General features: G+C 36.8%; 1 protein-coding gene across 1 annotated transcript; it reads right to left on the bottom strand.

The window, feature by feature from the left end:
- Nucleotides 1-591: 591 nt before the first annotated feature.
- On the bottom strand, nucleotides 592-15390 carry itih5 (inter-alpha-trypsin inhibitor heavy chain 5). Its single transcript, XM_081362623.1, has 14 exons — nucleotides 15169-15390; nucleotides 15043-15087; nucleotides 12955-13118; nucleotides 12406-12513; nucleotides 11640-11899; nucleotides 11236-11405; nucleotides 10050-10166; nucleotides 9633-9804; nucleotides 9055-9367; nucleotides 6028-6650; nucleotides 5844-5894; nucleotides 4915-5031; nucleotides 2966-3343; nucleotides 592-1825 (listed from the first exon to the last, which is right to left on the bottom strand). Exons 1-14 carry the CDS (start codon nucleotides 15292-15294, stop codon nucleotides 1518-1520), a joined length of 2952 nt encoding a protein of 983 aa, XP_081218749.1. The 5' UTR covers nucleotides 15295-15390; the 3' UTR covers nucleotides 592-1517.
- Between the last annotated feature and the right edge of the window lie 2993 nt (nucleotides 15391-18383).

Below are 18383 nucleotides of genomic sequence, written 5' to 3'. Positions count from 1 at the left end.
TAGATTAATGGGGTTTTTTTTAAGGAAGATTTGTGTTTATGTACTAATTGTTTAATTTAAAAAATAAGGCACTTAATGCCATTCTTTTTTGCTTAATTTGACCAGTGATTGGTAATTTTGCGGTTTGCACACATCTTTTTTGTATTGTGTGTGGATGCATTTGCACATTTTTTTGTTATCAGTAAGTTAGAGTCACGTCTCCAGAGCACTTTTAAGAGCAACTACTTTGCACCTGCCAACAAAGTCCTGTGTGACAAAGGGGCTCTAAGAGTTAAGCAAACTTAGGGAAGAACACCTGGAAGGGGTGGGTCCAGCAACCATTTGACCCCAGTCTGATGACAGAGGCGAAACAGGTCATACTCAACCAGAAATAAGAAAAAAGATTTCTCAGCTGTTATGGGTAAGCACCACTTGGGCTATTGTGGTTTGTTTAACATTTCTTTCTCTTTAATAGAGTGGCACAATTACCCACTTTTTATGTAGTCATGGTTCTGGAAGTATTCATCCCATTAGTTTTCTCTACACTGTAAAACAAAAGTTGCTGCCTTAACTTTTTAAGTACTATCAACTTGGATGTTTAAGTCATTTCAACTTAAATTACATTAAACTGACTTTAATGAAAGAAAATTGAAAAAAAAAAATGTAAAATTTGAAATTGCATTACTTATTTTGATGAGTTAAAGCAATGTAAAACATATGTTGTCATAACTTACGAATGTTGTAATTTTTACAGTGTAGGTAACATATTTGAAGAGATTTAATATACAGTATATCGAGAGAGAGAGCGAGAGAGAGAGAGAGTAGAATCAAAACAATTATTTATGAAGAAGTTTTAAGAATGTATTATAAAATTTTCATTTATTTTTCATTAATAAGGATGTACTCTTTTTTTTTTTTTTATAACATCAGTAAATCAAAAGACAAAAGTTGACCTAAGTTTCCTTACTTTTTTGTTGTTGTTGCTGTGATTGCAACAGTGTTGTCTCTGATTGGTGGATCTCACTAGAGGATTATGGGTAGTGTAGTACTTCAAAGAGAATTCAACAATAAAATGTTTTGTTATATGACGTTAAAATTAGAAACATATTTCATAATCTCAGAGGTAGTTTTTTCTTGTCAGTAAAAATCAGTTTCTCTATGGAGATTCTCACTTCTGCAACCTGGCTCTTTACCTAAAAGAAGACAGTCTATTGTTAAAATTGTATTTATTAGTACAAAATTAACTGTCTTATTATATTAACTAAAAATATACAGTATATATTTGTAGATGACTACAATATAAATAGTGAAGTAGTATGTCCACACATCACTGAATATAAATCATGTACTTAAAATACTGCTTTTGGATCTTTGTGATGGTTTTTAAAGTGTTTGTGTAAGTATATTCCAGTCATATATATCATATTCTCTCTCTCTCTCTCTCTCTCTCTCTCTCTCTCTCTCTCTCTCTCTCTCTCTCTCTCTCTCTCTCTCTCTCTCTCTCTCTCTCTTTCTCTCTCTCTTTGTGGGTGTGTGTCTCAGCGTGTGTTGGTTCCATTAACCCAGTCTCCTATGTCAAACAGATGTGACACAACATAATCAGCGTATTGTCCATCGATCAGTTTGGCCGCATTGTTTTTGGCAAACCAGCAGTCTACGGTCTGCTTTCCAGAGTAGATTCGTCTGCTCTTCTTTATGACGGCGACAGTACGATCCTTCACCTTTAGTGCGGGGTAATTGTGTAGAGTGATATTTTCCCCTAGTGTTTCCCGTGTGATGTTTTCCCCGGCCATGCTGACATTTCCAGGAAGCTGTGTCAATCCAATCTCTTCATACAGGAACTGGCCTGTAAGTACAGAAATATTTCTCTCTTTTAGTATGTATACAATCTCTTTGCATTTGTTCCAAAACCTAGTGACACAAATCCCAGTCGCATTAGCAAAATTTCAGCGAGAAAGTTTTGTTGGCAAACAAGGTCCATCATCAATAGTGTAGCAATGTTTGAAACTCAGCTCACACAGAAGTCACTTTCAAGCCAAGTAGCTTTCACATGACCAACTTGAACATAGCGAAATCTGACGTTCACCCTCATGCAAAACTTCAGATCGCAAGGTTTCCTATTGAAATGACTGGATTTCGGCCACAAGATTTTGCCGAGCAACGGTAAACATGAGCGCACCTTAAGGCAGCAACACATGTATCCTTTGTGTTGAAAGCCAAAACCAGAATTCACTGCTACAAACTCAATGAGAAAGTTAATCCAAGATGGCCGACAAAGTGAGAGAAATGTGGCCTATGAATATACTTTTTTAAATTTCAGTACTAAAAAGTAGCAACAAAAAAGGTTGACTCATTCCAATTGACTATTTTAATCGATATACTATGTCTTTAGAGTATCACAATGTTAGCTTAGCAACATGCTAACATCAAACTTTAATGCAATCAATAGTGCAACAATTTTCTCCATAGAGAAATGGATTTTTTAAGACTTAAAGACAGACCTATTGTGAACTACGAGGTTAATTGGTATATGCTTTTGTTGAAGCCATCAGCCTGCATTATTGCAAATAATTTGTTTTAAATAATCATATAACAGCGGAATTGCCCATGATCCTGCAAAGAAATCTTCAACGATTAGAGAATTAAAGCAAAATGTGGCAAAATCACACTTTAGCGTTCACACACTCCCATGAAGCACTGCAAATTTAAAATCCCAATGGGAAAAATACTTCAAGCACCAAGGCCACTGAAAACTACACAGTGAATCGAGTCTCCGTTACGCTGGTCTTAACTGTTTTAGCTAGTTTCCCAAATTATCAAACTGGCGTTCAGCTGATTGAGCTAACTGGTCTTCAGGTCTGATCAGTTGACAAGTCCTAAAACCCCCTTTAAAACCAGTTTAACAGCATGCCCAGGCTGAGACACCAGTTAACCTAGGCAGAAAGATAGCTCACTAAGTTTGACAACAATGTGTATGCGTGCTTACCTAACAACCCGTGTGTATCCTTGCTCAATCCTTTGCTGTTAGCAATGTAAAATCCCAGGTGATCTCGCTGATAGGGCGCTGGATTTTTGTAATGATGGAATAAGATGACAAACTGGATATTTCCTTGAATGGTTACAGTCAGGTTTGTGTTAGCAATAAGGACCACAGCCAGGTTGGTGGTTTCAACTGAAATGCTGGAGCTGGATGGAAGGATCATCCGGTCACGGTCGTCCAGTATGACCTTTTGTGGGGTCACCTCAATGTAGGAGCGCCTCGGCTTATTGGCTACTATAGTTATGCTGTTGAAATATGTCCTCTGTTCTTTATGACTGCCGGCTGGGGCTGGGGCACCAATCAGCGCACCGTTCACAGTCACGCCTATTGGAGACAAAATATGTAAATTTTTATGGTAAGCATCCAAAATTAAAACTTCATAAGCACTAAATAAGAAACATTGGCTTTGGCGAGTGAAGTAGGCTAGATAGTTAATGAGCAATAATTGATAAAATAATACGTTTTAAGGGTCGCCTACATTTGCACAACGACAATGTAATTAAAACGGAAAGCTTTTCCTATGCCTTTTTCGCATACAGACGTCAATGTTGTCAAAACGATCCCTGTTCACACATATCCATGTAAAGACTAAAAGCGCTGTAGTATTCATGCCAGGCCAGTAGTTGGCGATGTCACTTTGTAATGAAACTTAAATATCATAATGGTATTGTCAGAGAAAGTCTAATGAGGGGAGAAGTGCCACTCAATAAACTTCCGGTTGCAGTTCCACTTGTTCCATATGAGGGCGCTCGCATAACGAGTGCAGAATGAATGGAGGTCTATGGAGCTATACCGCTCAAAATCCACTTTTCTTAGGATATAATTTTTTGTCTAGTAATTTGAATGTTGTTTTCAAAAGGGGATGCAAAGAAATTACACATTGCTTGGTGTTAGATTTTTTAGAGTCACTTATTTGCTTTAAAAAGTCTTTCAAAATGTCAGAATGCTGACGTCATTAGCAGAATGCTAGCGTGTTATGGGCAACAACAACTCAACCTGTAAGAAATCGAAAAGAAATAAGTACTCGTTAATTCAACTTTCGATCTATAACCCATGTTGAACTTGCAAAACCTACAATCAAATCTGAGATTTCTCAACAGCAATCGGGTGAAGGAGACAAATCTAGCCATCTAGCCCCACTGACTCCTATTCATTTTGCACTCATGGCGAGCGCCCCCAGTGGAACTCTGATTGGAACTACAACCAATAGGACTTAATAGGGCGTTGGAGTGAACAGGCTTTCCGTAGACGGGCTTTGGTATTGTTTTCAAAACCTGCTTTTCAGGCCCCCAAAAGCCACTGTCGTGCAAATGAACGGCCAAAATGCATAAAAAAGTTTTAAGTTTTATGTTGAAAACAGTATAGTGTAAATGACTGAATCTTTATAAAATACAGATTTTTGTTTAAATCTAACACAAGCAACATGAACAAATCAAATCACAGTGATTTATGGCCCACTGAAGTAATTAAGCAAAATTAAATAATTGAATTGGGTATTGTTATTGTACTGAAGCCAAAGAAAATTATTAATAATAATTATTATTATTTCTACCCTAGACAATTTTATTTATTTATTTAATAAAAATATTTGTATTTGTATCTATTTTTATGCATGTATGGGTTACACCATTTTTAAACAATAACTATAATTATTACATATAAAAAATAATAATAACTATAATTATTACATATTAAGAAAAATATTATACATAAAATATAAATTACATTTATAATATTAAATCTGCAGTTTATACAATTTTTTTAATTATAACTATAGATATTAAATATTGAATCTTTATTTGGCCAAGAATTGGCAATAATGCAAAGCTCACTTAAATACTTGCAATACTTTTAAAAAAAAGAAACACAACTCTTAGTATAGTTTTGTTGTTTACCTGAGTGTTTATGGTCAGTCACCAGTCGCAGGATGTGTCCTGGCTCCCCATTAATGTTGAAACACACAGTCAGTTTACTTTGAGGAATCTCCACCACAAAATGAGGGTCGCCATCAGCTAAAGACAGATAAGAAGATGATGTAGGAGGGTCACCATAATTTTGCCAAGCAAGACATGTTCTTGGATCAACATTCCTGTCTGAAAATGTAGTCCTAACCCTATCCCTAAACCTAACCCTACCCATCAGTTATCCCTAAAATCAGAGAGGAATGATATGTGAATAACACTGATGTAGAAGAACCTCACCCTGGTTCTAACCCTAATCTTGATATAAACAGTAAACTTGTCCCTCAGATTTGATTGGTTATTGAAATGCTGTTCCAGGATCAACAAAGATGTTTATCCATGAACATTAATCATGTAGAAGATAGAAAACATTTTGACTTGAATATGGACCATTTGTAAATAAATGAAAATAAATCAAATGATGCAAGCTTGTTGGTAATGTGCAACCCAAACAACCCCTGTGAATTCTCTCATTTAAGTATGCAATATTTTATATGAGATCACAAATCATGCCGATAGAAAAGTTTCTTTTCAAAGCTTTCAGATTTAACTGGACTGGAGGGCAGTTTTACTCATCTTATAAATGCATGTATCCATAGTACAAAGAGTGAAGAATGAGTTACACCCTAATACTTAGGGGTTTGTTGAGGTATTGCATTTTTTTCCCATCAGCCCCTCAAACACAGGCATGTGAATTAGAGCCCATACACAACTCTCAGTAGCAATTAAATGCGCTTTGATGAGGCCACTTTACCTGAACGCAACAAATTACAAGCCGCACAGTCCATGTGAACAGACTTTCAACTACACTCACACACATTCGCACTGAAATGCAAAGCAGATGTAGAAAGATGGAGAAATACCGGATGTTTTGGATAAGGTGACAGACTTTTTGGCGGGTTTGCTGACGCCACCTGGAGATAAATGGAAAACATTGAAATCGTCATGGATTGTTTGAGTCACCTTAATATTTTCAAGACCGATTGTGTAATGGCAATCATAATGACCCTAAATCTGATCTAAAACAAATGTTTTAAATAAACACACTTGTTGCTTTGGCGACTGCAGGAGTCGACTTGGGCGGTTCATTCCTGTGCAGGCTCTGAGGTGTTAGACTGTTCTCGTCGTCTGACAGCTGATTGGATGACTCAGGAGGGGGCGGAGCCTCTGTGGCCTCTGGTTCTGTCTGTGCTAAAGTTCCATCGGCCAGCACTTGTGGTTTCTCCACTATCATTTGCGTGAGTGGCGTGAGGAAATTATACGTTAACGAAAGATTTGTAGCATGTTGCGTGTAGTTTTCCCGCTCTCCGCTCGTCTGGCTTCGCAGTCGTCCTTTTAGCCCGTCTTTAACACTCAGATATCCCCACAGTCGCTCCACATAACCTTCCGCGTTCGGACCCACCTCTGCTTCCGCTAGCCGCCGTTCGGTTTCCTGTTCTCGCTCGTGTAGTGACACGTCTTTCTCCAGCACGATGCTCTTTTCGCTGTTGCTGGCGGTCACCTGAATGTGCAGCGAGTCTGCGCTGCGATTGGATAGTTTTCCGGCTACAACGAGCTCAGAGCCGTTGAAGTAGTTTGTGAAAAGGTTCTGGGTGATGTATTCCACGGCATCCTCTGAATATTCCACCCGGATGTCGGATAACAGCGGAGTGCCAATCTCATCGTAGAAGCTATAGAGAGTTAGTAGACGAAAGAAAGGAGAGGAGGAAAGGAATAATAGGATCAAAATGCCATAGTGTTGCTTCAGATTGTGGGTTAATAAGTCACGTATTCTTTACGTTAAACTTGTTAAGCTTTTAGAGTGGGGCCCATTGTTAAGCCTTGTGTAAAGATTTCTGACTCCTAATGGCATCTCATGTAACTTTTGACCTTTAACCTAAACTTTAAGTGGGGCTTTTTGTCACAAAACACCACACAACATACTTGCCCCATAATATTAATGGTTGCAAGCAGGGCCTGAAACTAACTTCACATGCCAATGGCCAGTGACTTAAGAAAATTTACTGGCCAATGCGCCCAAAAATATTTTTTACCAGCCATGAAACTGTAATGGCAGTTATGACAACAAAATTTTCAATTACAGAAATGTAATAAAGTAATGCAATGTAAAATAACACTGTATAAATTAAACTTAGATTCATCTTTATAAAGTTACAAAAGTTCAGTCAAGAGCAGTGAGTGTTTTTCCTTGTCTTTAGTTGTTTAACATTATGGACAGACGGCAGCAGGCTTATATTAGGCTGCCGTCACTTTAAGACCTAATGTATGGATCCAATATACTGATACACATGTGTTTTCTCTCACAACTGTTTGTTCACTTAAAAGGTTAGTTCACCCAAAAAAGAAAATTCTGTCATTAATTTCTCACCCTCATGTTGTTCCAAACCCTTAAGACATTCGTTCATTTTCATTTTCGGAACACAAATGAAGATCTTTTTAATGAATCTGAGAGCTCTGTCCCTCCATTGACAGTCTACATAACTACCACTTTCAAGCCCCAGAAAGGTAGTAAAGACATCATTAAATAATCCATGTAACTCCAGTGGTTTAACTTCAATTTCATGAAACGACGCAAGTACTTAGTCTGCGAAAAAAACACACTTTACCACTTTATTTACAAGACATTAATCTCCAACACACATTCCCGAAAGCACCACGACGGATGCACGTTGTGTTGACTCGAGAGCAGACGTTGTGTGAATGCCTGTTGGAGATTAATATTATGTAAATAAAGCGGTAAATCGTTTTTTTTTTTTTTTTTTACGACATTAGGTTGAGTAATTGATGACAGAATTTTCATTTTTGGGTGAACTATCCCTTTAAGACATAACTGACTATGCTTACGAGGATACTTGCCAATACGGGGATTTTCAAGCACAAGAAGACGTGAAAGAGAGTTCAATTCAGTCGCACTGTCTGAGACAGACTTCTGGGCACGCGCTTCGGATGTTTGCGCACAGAAAATGTCCCACTCAGCGAGTAACGAACTGAGTTCCCTTTTGCGTCTTCTTGCGCTAAAATATTTCAATTGGCAAGGCTTAAACTTTCATAATAATGCAGCGCTGGCCCGTCAACAATCCCAAGCGTTATTCACGTTTGTTCACGTTCATCTTCTCACAACACTGCATTGCTAGAATTCATAAAAATATTACCGGCCATTTGGCGATTGACACTGTTTCATATACATGCCAACGATTGTAATAATATAGAATAATTTACTCGCATTTGGCGCTTGGCGAGTGATAATTTAGTTTTAAAAATAATAAATAGATAAATAGTTTTTTTGTTTTGTTCTCAGAGGTTGATAGGGTGTTGCTAGATGGTTAAAAAGTAAAAAAAAAAAAGTTAAAAAAAGTAAAGTTTTGTTTTGTTTCATATTTTGTTTTATTTTGTTAGCATTACTGGCACTTTTTACTTTTATGCACCATTGTGTTGAACTATGTACCGCTGTATTGCATAGCATAGATTGCAAGATTCCTTTAGGCTTTAATCAGATCATCTATTATTAACACTTTAAAATTAGGTTTAATTTTTACCAACAGTTAATGCATTAAGAATTAACAAAAGCATTCACAGCATTTATAAATCTTCTATGTTAATAATGTTAATGAAATAGATTGTTCATTGTTTAATCATGTTCATTCATAATCCATTACCTTATAAGTTAAACCAATTGAAATGTGCATTAATGTAGTAATTAACATGAACCAAGATTTATAAATGATGTAAAAGTTTTGTTTATTGTTTGTTCATGTTGGCTACTACAAAGTAAGGGATGATGTGAAGTCAGCTGGTCATTATCACAAAATAAATCTGGATCCTGATGCGGAGGGATTTATTTTACATGCATTTTTATTTCTCAAATCTCATTTGCGCTTGCGTATTGCGTATGTATTCAAATAGGGTGCGCCAAGTTTGATGTCATGGGTGGAATCAATTGTTGTGTGTCACAACTGATCCTAACAGTCTGCAAATGATGACAACATTTGTATTTTTGCCTGAACTTACGCTTCAATTAGATTAGTTCACAAACACACAAAAATATGTTGTTAATGGTGACCACATGTTCCTCACCCTTTGAGCATGACTTTGGCGTCTGCGTCCTCTGGGATTCTCCTCATGGTTCCACAGTTCTCCAGGGACATCCTCTCCAGGAGCTTGTAGTCCACATCATCCCCCATCCCAATAGTGAAGAGGCAGAACTTCTCCTGCACTGCTGCTTTGGTGTTGCCAATGATGGTTGGACTCTGAACTATGCCCACTGTGGGCCGCCCATCGGTCAGGAAGATGATGAGCGACACACTGTTGTGATGGGACTCTTCTTTGCTGGACAAGTAGTCCCTGAGCAATGCCGAGCCTGTCTGAATTCCACCGTTGATGTCAGTGCCTGAGGAGTTTTAAATAAAAGAGAAAGTTTTACCTTTAATTTATTTGTAAGTTTTAGTAATTTTAGTATTTCAACTTAAACACATTCATATCAACGTTTTCCTTTAGTTTAAGTTTTTAATTGAAATTTATATTTTAGTTAACAAAACCAACATAATGATAATGTCAGATTTTTTAGGTGGACTGTTCCTTTAAATTATTTAAATGAGATCAGTGTTGTTAAAATGTGTAACAGGGAGTGTTTAGGAGTGTGTAAGATTTTCTACCTCCAGTGGGTGAGATCATGTAGATGAACTTCTTGGCATCACGTATATTGTTGGGTGTGACGGGCACCAGTTTGCCCGGCTGCCACACACGGATGCGATTGGAAAAAGTGACAAAATTGAAGTGATCGTTGGGCCGCAACTCGCGTAGGATCGTGAACAGAGCTTCTTTGGTCTGCGTGAGAGATATTAAAAAGAGAACTGTTGAACTCTGTCATTTTGCTATGAGATGGGTGTGTGTATCTGTGTGTCCAACAATGAGATCACAAGAACCAGCTGGGGGAAAGGAAAAAAAAGTGGCACAATATCATTCCCTCTTTGAGGGAACGGCACACTACAACTCTGAAAACTGAAATGCTGAATATAAATTCTTCTGGAGAACTGATTGCTTCAATCTGTGTCGACGACAGAGTATGTTACCTGTCTGATTTTGGTTCCAACCATGGAGGCGCTGGTATCAATCACAAATACAACATTTTTTGGCACGACAGGCAGGTCTCTGGGTGCAAAATAGTGTACAAAATGTCCATCTAGCACCTGAAAGAAAGCAAATACTTTTACAGGCTTTCGATCTTTGTAATGTGTGTGTGTGTGTGTGTGTGTGTGTGTGTGTGTGTGTGTGTGTGTGTGTAGACCAGCAAGCAATGAGCTCAGTGAACGGGAGGAGTTTAAAGTTTTTAGTGACCTCTGAATTAAAAAATGTTGGGAGAGAAGAAAAGGTGACATAAAAGAAAAGGAAAAGGAAGGCAAAAATCACTGACACTGCATGGATAAAGAAAACAAATTATACAATAAAAGTACACTCGCTGGCAACTTATTAGTTTCACTTGTTCAACTGCTGGTTAACCCAAATCCATGATCAGCCAATCGCATGGCAGCAACTCGATGTTTACACGACAAAATTTTCAACTAAGTACGGAAAACTTGTTTTGAGTTTTGGCTGTTCATTTACATGACAACATCGTTTTGGGGGCCTGAAAAAGCAACTTATGAAAACAGGTTTTAAATTCTCTGTGTAAACTACAAAAACGCAAATTTGTGAAAATAGTGACGCGTTTAGTCTACAGGTGTGTCATTTTTCTTTACAAAGTGACATCGCCAACTGCTGGCCTGGCATGAGTAATACAGCGTTTTAAATGTTTTCACGGATCCGTGTGAACGGGGCTCATTTTGACAACATTGTTGTCTGTATGCGAAATGCAAAGGAAAAACGTTCCAGTTTTTAGTACGTCGTCGTCGTGTAACGCCAACTGCGTGATGCTATCATGTCAATATGGATCAAAATCTCCAAGGAATGTTTCCAGCACCTTGTTGAATCTATGCCATGAAGAATTAAGGGTCCAACTAAATCGGTCGGTGAGTGTATATTTTTTGTAATGTTTATTATTATACATTAATATAATATAATTACATTTAATGTTTTTTGTTTTATTATTTTATTTTAATCCATCAGAATGTACAACATAATACGTTTTTTTAAGCACTGCAGATTATCTATAGGTAAAATAGCAAGAAAAAAATACTATTTCTAATTTAAATAATGCCTTTCTATGTAACTGCGTGTAAATATCTGTTACTAATATAGAAATATTGTGAGTATGTGTACCTGTATATCGCCGATGCCATTTTCTCTCTCTACATCAAAGCGCACCACAAATTCTCCCAGCATGCCATTGGTGGCAATTTTGGCTTGCTGGGCGATGTTGGGAGTGAAGCTGATCTTGCAAATGGATTCATTTTGCTTGACTACTGTGGAAACTGGTGGTCCTACTATACCTGGGGCAGAACAAGATGTAAACAATGGTAAATCATGCACTATTTTAAATTAACAACCTGTCATAAAATCTTTATTAAAGATTTAACGCTGAAAAGTGGAAAAACTGGAACTTGTGCCATCTATCTTGCAGTTCTTGAGGCTAAATTTTGCAATGTTGTCAAATATTTTAATCCATACCAGTGACAGCACATCTAAATACAAACTCAAGAATCAAATTGGATGCAGCTGTTTACCATTTGGTTTCCCAATGCCATTGGAAGATGGAGTTTTGCCATTTCGTAGGGGTAAGACTTCAAGATAAGTGATACGGGAGTGCTCTACAATAGTAACGCCCACGCTGAGTTTGCTGACCAATTGCATTGGCCTAACACTGGTCACATGCTCGTAGCGGCCCAATCGTCTCTGCAGCAGCTCTTCGTAGATCAGGAAGAACACAGCACGGTTGCGTCCAGGAATAGTGACCTCCATTCTAAACAACTCCATCTCACCCTCACTAACAGGGAGAGAGGAAAATATTACTCTGGAAATATGAACTACTTTGCAAAGGAATCTGTCACGAGGTTTGCCAAACCACATTACGATTTTTTGGAGGGAAAATCAGATTTCTCAGTCATATTTCTCATTCAGTCACAAGCAAGTGAAATACACATACAAGAACTTGAATAATAAACATCGCATTGCTTCTTGTACATATTGTACGATTAATAGTGCAATGAAAGCATTCTCAGGCTTGCCACAAGGGGTCCTATAGCAAGTAAGCATACTGTCTTGCCACATTACTCTTTTTAGTACAACTTTTGTCATGGTGCCACAGTTTAAAGAGAACCTTTCAGAACAGGGCTGCATTTTGTTGATCATAGAACAATTGCCACCACTGGTCTCTACAGTCAACTTAGGCTTACAATGCTTCTGGGAAACGCAGGTGGTTCAACACCAGGCTGAATCACAACACATCCAGTTTAATGGCACAGACATTTAAAGTTTGCGTGCTATCTTCACCTCTGCTCTGGTGTGTCCTTGTTTTTCTTCCCATTGTTTTCTCCTTTCTTCTTCACCTTCTTCTCCTTTGCCTTCACCTGGCTGGGAAAGACTCGTCCTCCCACAATCCTTTTGCCACCATACCAACAGCATGAAATGAGAATTTTTATTAGTGCCATGGAAAGAGAAGTTGCGGCAAGAGGCATATAAATCTTTCTTGTTTTTAATCATAATCTAAACTCTCTCAGGCCCTTCAATAACCGCTCTGGACTTTCTCTGGAGACTGGGGTCAATGACCACCAATTAACAGCCCAGTTCAAATAGCAAAATTTAGTGTTTTATCCATAAAGTGGATGGACCTTCAAGTCAAGATACCCAGAGTCATTCTCAGGGTCATAATCAAGAATAATTTTTATGGTCAAAGCAATTTTTTAAATAATGTCAGATCGAACCAGAATGGGGACACACATAGTGGTGCCATTTTCTTTGAGTGACCCACAGAGACATTTCAGTTACTAGAAATCAAATAGTTATAGTATTTTCCAATGATATATGTATTTCCACACTTACATGGTAAAGTTGGAGATGTATGCAGCAGTGGGGATGTGGAACTGAAAGACGCCCTGAGTGGCAGCCGAGTGTCTGTTAAGCATGCTACAGGACACCGCAGTGAAGGCATAGCGGGAAATGATGGTGGTCTGGACCGACAGCTCCTGAATGTGAGGTTTAGTTTCCTGGCAGACAACAGCAAGTTATGAGCATCATTAAAATATAGCCTAGATGAATATTTAAAATAGTTGCTCTGAAAACATGAGTGATGTAGCCAAGAGATTTGCCTAAAGATCTGGGCTGATCACCAAATAATTGTTGGGTTATGTCCTTAAAAAACATGTCCCATAGCCTAGAAATCTAGACGCACCCTAGCGGCAGCTAAATGTATTTTGCAGCCAGGGTAGTCTAGCAACTCTCCATTGACTTTCGGAGCTGTAAAAACCTAAATTTGGTCAGGCCAATCACGTCGTGTATAGAGTAGGCGGGGCGGGCTTAACATACGACGACAGAGTTGCGACGGTTCCCTGCTAAGTGTTACTTGAAAACAAAGAAGAGCTGCTGCTGGAGAACAGTCTTTCGAATCGGCTTTGGCCGCGACTCTGGAGGACTTGGAGTTAAGTTCTTCTTTGAGAAAGAGCAAAGAACGGCACTTAAGTCATTCTTAAAAAAGGAAGATGTGTTCGTAGTTTTGCCGGCCAGATTCAAAAGTTGAATCTATCAACTAACGTCAGCTCCGCTGTTGGGAAAACGCTCTGGTTGGTTGAAGCGCTGTCCTATTGCGTGCAGAAGGAATTTGAAAGACAGCCGTTTATCCCGCCCCTCGGATTGAGCCGTGTCTATGGTGAGTTGCCAGACCAAACATCTTGATGTAGGTCTGGCTTGCCAGGCTACATGTCCCATACAGGTTCTGCCAAAATACCAATTATTGTTGATAAAACGGAAGTAAACTGTGGTTCAGAAAACAGTGAAGCGTAATCACACTAGTAAGTTATCACAATATAAACTTTCAATGAACAGTTTAGGCTTTTCAGCCAAATTTAAACATCGGTCAAAGAATTGACGAAACAGCAAAATGTAAAAGGTAAGATACAAAAACATTAAATCATTGTTTGGGCCAACAAATATTGTAATTTATTTCATTTGTATACATTTATAACATTTAAAAACTCATGTAAAAACTTCCCCCAATAAAAAATGTAACAATTTGCCCTAGTTTTTTTTTTTTTTTATCATCATGAATGTTAAAAGACAGAACTGGTATCATCCGAATCACCCTTTTGAATAATTTGATAGGCCTATATGGTATGTAAATTTTGATCTTGCCTATACCTGTTAAAATAGTAATATCACATGCTAAGAAAAATGCTGGGTGGTTTCAATCCATGTTTGGGTCAAATATGGACAAACCTAACCGTTAGGCTTGACATTTTTAAATGTTTAAAACAAAGGTTGGGTTTTGTCCAAATTTGACCCAAACATGAGTTGAAACAACCCAGCATTTTTTTTAGCGTGTGATTGATATTGATACGTGGGATAGACAACCCAACATTGTTTTTTTTTTGTTGTTGTTTTTTTTTTAAAGAGTGCATGCGTAGGATTGTAACACTTTCAATGTACATAATGGAAAGATTGAACAGAATGGGACAATGTATAGGGCAAGCCCACACAATTGTGAGAGTGATAATGTTGTATTTTCTGTTTTGAATAAATTAAACTGTCCTTGTTTTCCAATGGTGTTACAGCTTCACCACCTGTTACATTTCACTCCAGTTGTAGTTTGTAACAACAGCACTTTTTGAAGATGACAATAGTTCACCATACAGATAAGTTGTAGATTTCTAACCAACTCAACTTCATAACAGACAAATATGGGAATACAATATCAAAGTCTGAAACAGATACTAGAGTGAGAATGAAAACTACAAAATTACAGACGTTGAAATTAGTGTTACAACACGGCCAGCCGCTAAAGCAAACAAACAGCGCGTTTAGCGCGAGAACTGCCTTTAATATATTAAAGAAAGACGTTAATTCAATATTTCCTAAAGAAAAATGAGTGTTTAACAGTCTCACAAAGCTTTAAAAACAGGTGTCGCGCGCATTTACCTTAGATAGTAGCATTTTCACCTGCCGCGGGATTCTGAGACGAGCCTGAAGACAAACATAATGGTGAGATCCTATATGACCGACGATATTTTCATAAATGAAATGCAAGAAAAAAAAACATCATACAGCATTTGAATCCATGTCAGAAGTCATGTATTCTTCTTCAAAGTCAACATCCTCTGTAAATTCAGTATCCTCAGTTTGGCACTGAAAAACCGGACACAAATACAAGACGAGGACTATGAGCAGCATCTTATTCTCCTGCACTGGCTGGTCTCTGGAGTGGGTCGAGTGTGTTCCTCAGTGGTCGTGTAGTGTGATCAGGGCGGTTATTGCGACCCACCCATCCGACAGTAGTGAAGTGTTTGGGAGGGAGCTCCAGTGATTTTGGTGTCTAGACACTTGCGACATTCTCACTCATTTGTCTGTCAATCATGAGATTGGCCTCTATACTAGCCTATAGTTGTAAGGCTTTTCTGGGCACATTGAGCAATATAGCCTAGCCTAAACTGGGTAGAGTTTAAAAGAGCTGGCAAGGGTATCAATGATTTTAATGCGCTTTAAATTTTGCAGTTCCACATTGGTCTTTATTGGGTATAATCAATACATCAGTACAATTCATGTCATAGGCTAACAATGAACAAAAAAAACTTCTGACTTGAGTGTGTTAATGCAATTAACCCTTATGCTCTCCTCCCGAAGCACAAAAATAATAGGCTACTTATTAATTTTTTATATCATTAGATTTTTAGATTTTTCCTATTTTTAATGCAGTTTTTGGGAGATATTTTAGGTTTTTTTTTTATTTTTTTTTTAGCTAATTTAAGTATACATTGAATTATATAACACATTCTTCACATTCTTTCACTTAAATACAAAATAACTATTACATGCACGAAATTGTTAAAACAGATAAAAAGGTTTCACATTGGGTGTCTCTCCCGACCTCTTGTGGAAAAAATATATATAACATGATATTTCATGATTTGCCACTAGATGGCTTTATAATCATCAATATAGTCATCGATACAGTTACAATGCAGAACGAATATTGTTCTGCACTGTAAATGTGTTAAAATCTAACCACTTTATATCTGTGTGCAGTCTGCATTGAGACTGACTGATTTTTATTTGAAAAAAAAAAAAAACATCGTTATATTCTTAGGTATATGTGCCCCATAAAAACTGTGCCCGATTTTTTTTTTTATATATATATATATATATATATATATATATATTCTTTTGACAAATGTAAAAAAAATCCCCATTTTCCCCCATTTCCCATTCATTCCTATGGGGGTCAAATTGACCCGCGAGGGAAGGATGTGTTACTATTTTTATTACAACCACATAAAGTCCTCGAATCCAGTAAAAAAAAAAGAAAAAAGTGTGTATTCCAAGTTCAAGTGCGACAAAAGCCCTTTATCGGACCACTCCGATGAACACTCAATTTTTAAAAATGAAAAGAAAATGAATTTCGGGTCAAAATGATTATAAGATTATAAGAGACTCACTATTACTTATACAATAATTTTTTCTTTCTCTTTGTAGGATTTAGGTAGGCTTAATGCCTCAAAATATTATGTAAGCTTGCATATTTGAATGAATGTATAATTGATCATGTTTTACTCATTTGGTGGTATTTCATACAATCAAAATAATTCGATTCGATAACAATTCGAAAAGATTTGATCATAATAATAAAATCGCTTTATCGTTGGCAGTCCTAAGCTTCATTGTCAATGTTCAAAGTCAAGTGAGGCTGTTTGCTAAATGGATAATGAAAATGTCTTTCTTCTCAACATAGATAATATGGAGCTAAGACTGAAAAACTACGCTGACCCAGTGACCTCAGCCTTTTCTTGTAGGGTTTCTAGAAGGGCAAAGGACACCAAAGCTATTCAAACGTGAGACCACAAGATACTGGCTTTTAAAGGTAAAATCAACTTTCTGAATGTATTACACAATTAAAATTAATAGTGTAGAAAATATCAAACATAGATGACAAATGAGCAAAGTGTAAACACAGCAGGACGCCCATAACAATAAATATTCATGTACATCTAGATAATCACAAATCACACAATATTGTTTTTAAGAAGCTTCTCTCATCTGTTTCCTGGTGCAAATATTGGTCAGTATCCACAGTATTCTTACATATCAGACTTCCAGTAGATGGTAAACAATCAGGAATTATGAATAATTTTGTTTTATGCAATAACATCATCACATTAACTAGGGCAAAGTGTCTAAAAAAGTTTTCTTTCATTTCGAACTTATTGGTTGGTCAGTTTAAATTTAACAAGCTTCTTTTTTTATGTTTTGCTTAAAAAGTGTGCTTGTGCTGTCTTTCTTTACAATAAATACCACTTTGTTTAGTATGTTGTATATGATGCGACATTCAGACATTTTTAACAGTGGTTTATAAGTGTCCAAATATACTTATTAAGGTCACAGATGACCATATGAATGCAAATATGGTGTAGGATTGGGAACACACAAAGTGGTGTTTAAAAAATATCAGAATGAAAGGGAATAACCCTTTGCCTAGAGCAACCACAGAGTTGGTGGGGCAAGGGATTGGGCAATAATCTGGGTAATATTAACTAATTAACCCTTGAAATGACTCTAATTCCTTTGATATTTTTTTTTATCTGATGGAGATATGGGGGTCACTCTCACAAAAACATATATCCTGGTCATCTTTCATCATAAATTCAAAGAAAAAGACAGAAAAAAGAATCCTATATTTTAAAGAGTATCAATTGATTGATTGACCGATTGATTTTAATCATTCATTTGATTTGAAAATATTTGTATTGAAAATACACATATTCAGTCATAATAGTCATTGACACAATATTATTATTCACATACAGAGACAATATTTTTAAAAATGAAAACATACTACATTGATGGTTATTTTTTTAATTTATTTAAATATATGTGCTGTATATATAATTGCTGTCAAATCGATTAATCATGATTAATCGAATCGATTAATCGCGATTAATCACACATATATATTACAATATATATTATAAAAACGACATCTGTCATACTGTGACCTCCATAAGTATATTTGGACACTTATAAGCCGCAGTTAAAAATGTTTGAATGTCGCATCATACAAAATACTAAACAAAGTGGTATTTATTGTATACACACATATTATATATTTACAAACTTTTATGTTAGATGCGATCAATCAATTTGACAGCACACACACACACACACACACACACACACACACACACACACACACATATATATATATATATATATATATATATATATATATATAAACTAATATAACTAAAATAGTGTCAATGTCCAAAATA

Source organism: Scardinius erythrophthalmus (genome assembly GCF_964197995.2).
Source record: "Scardinius erythrophthalmus genome assembly, chromosome: 4".
Classification (NCBI taxonomy): Eukaryota; Metazoa; Chordata; class Actinopteri; order Cypriniformes; family Leuciscidae; genus Scardinius; species Scardinius erythrophthalmus.
Note: the sequence above shows the minus strand (reverse complement) of the source record. Positions and strands in the feature narration are given on the sequence as shown.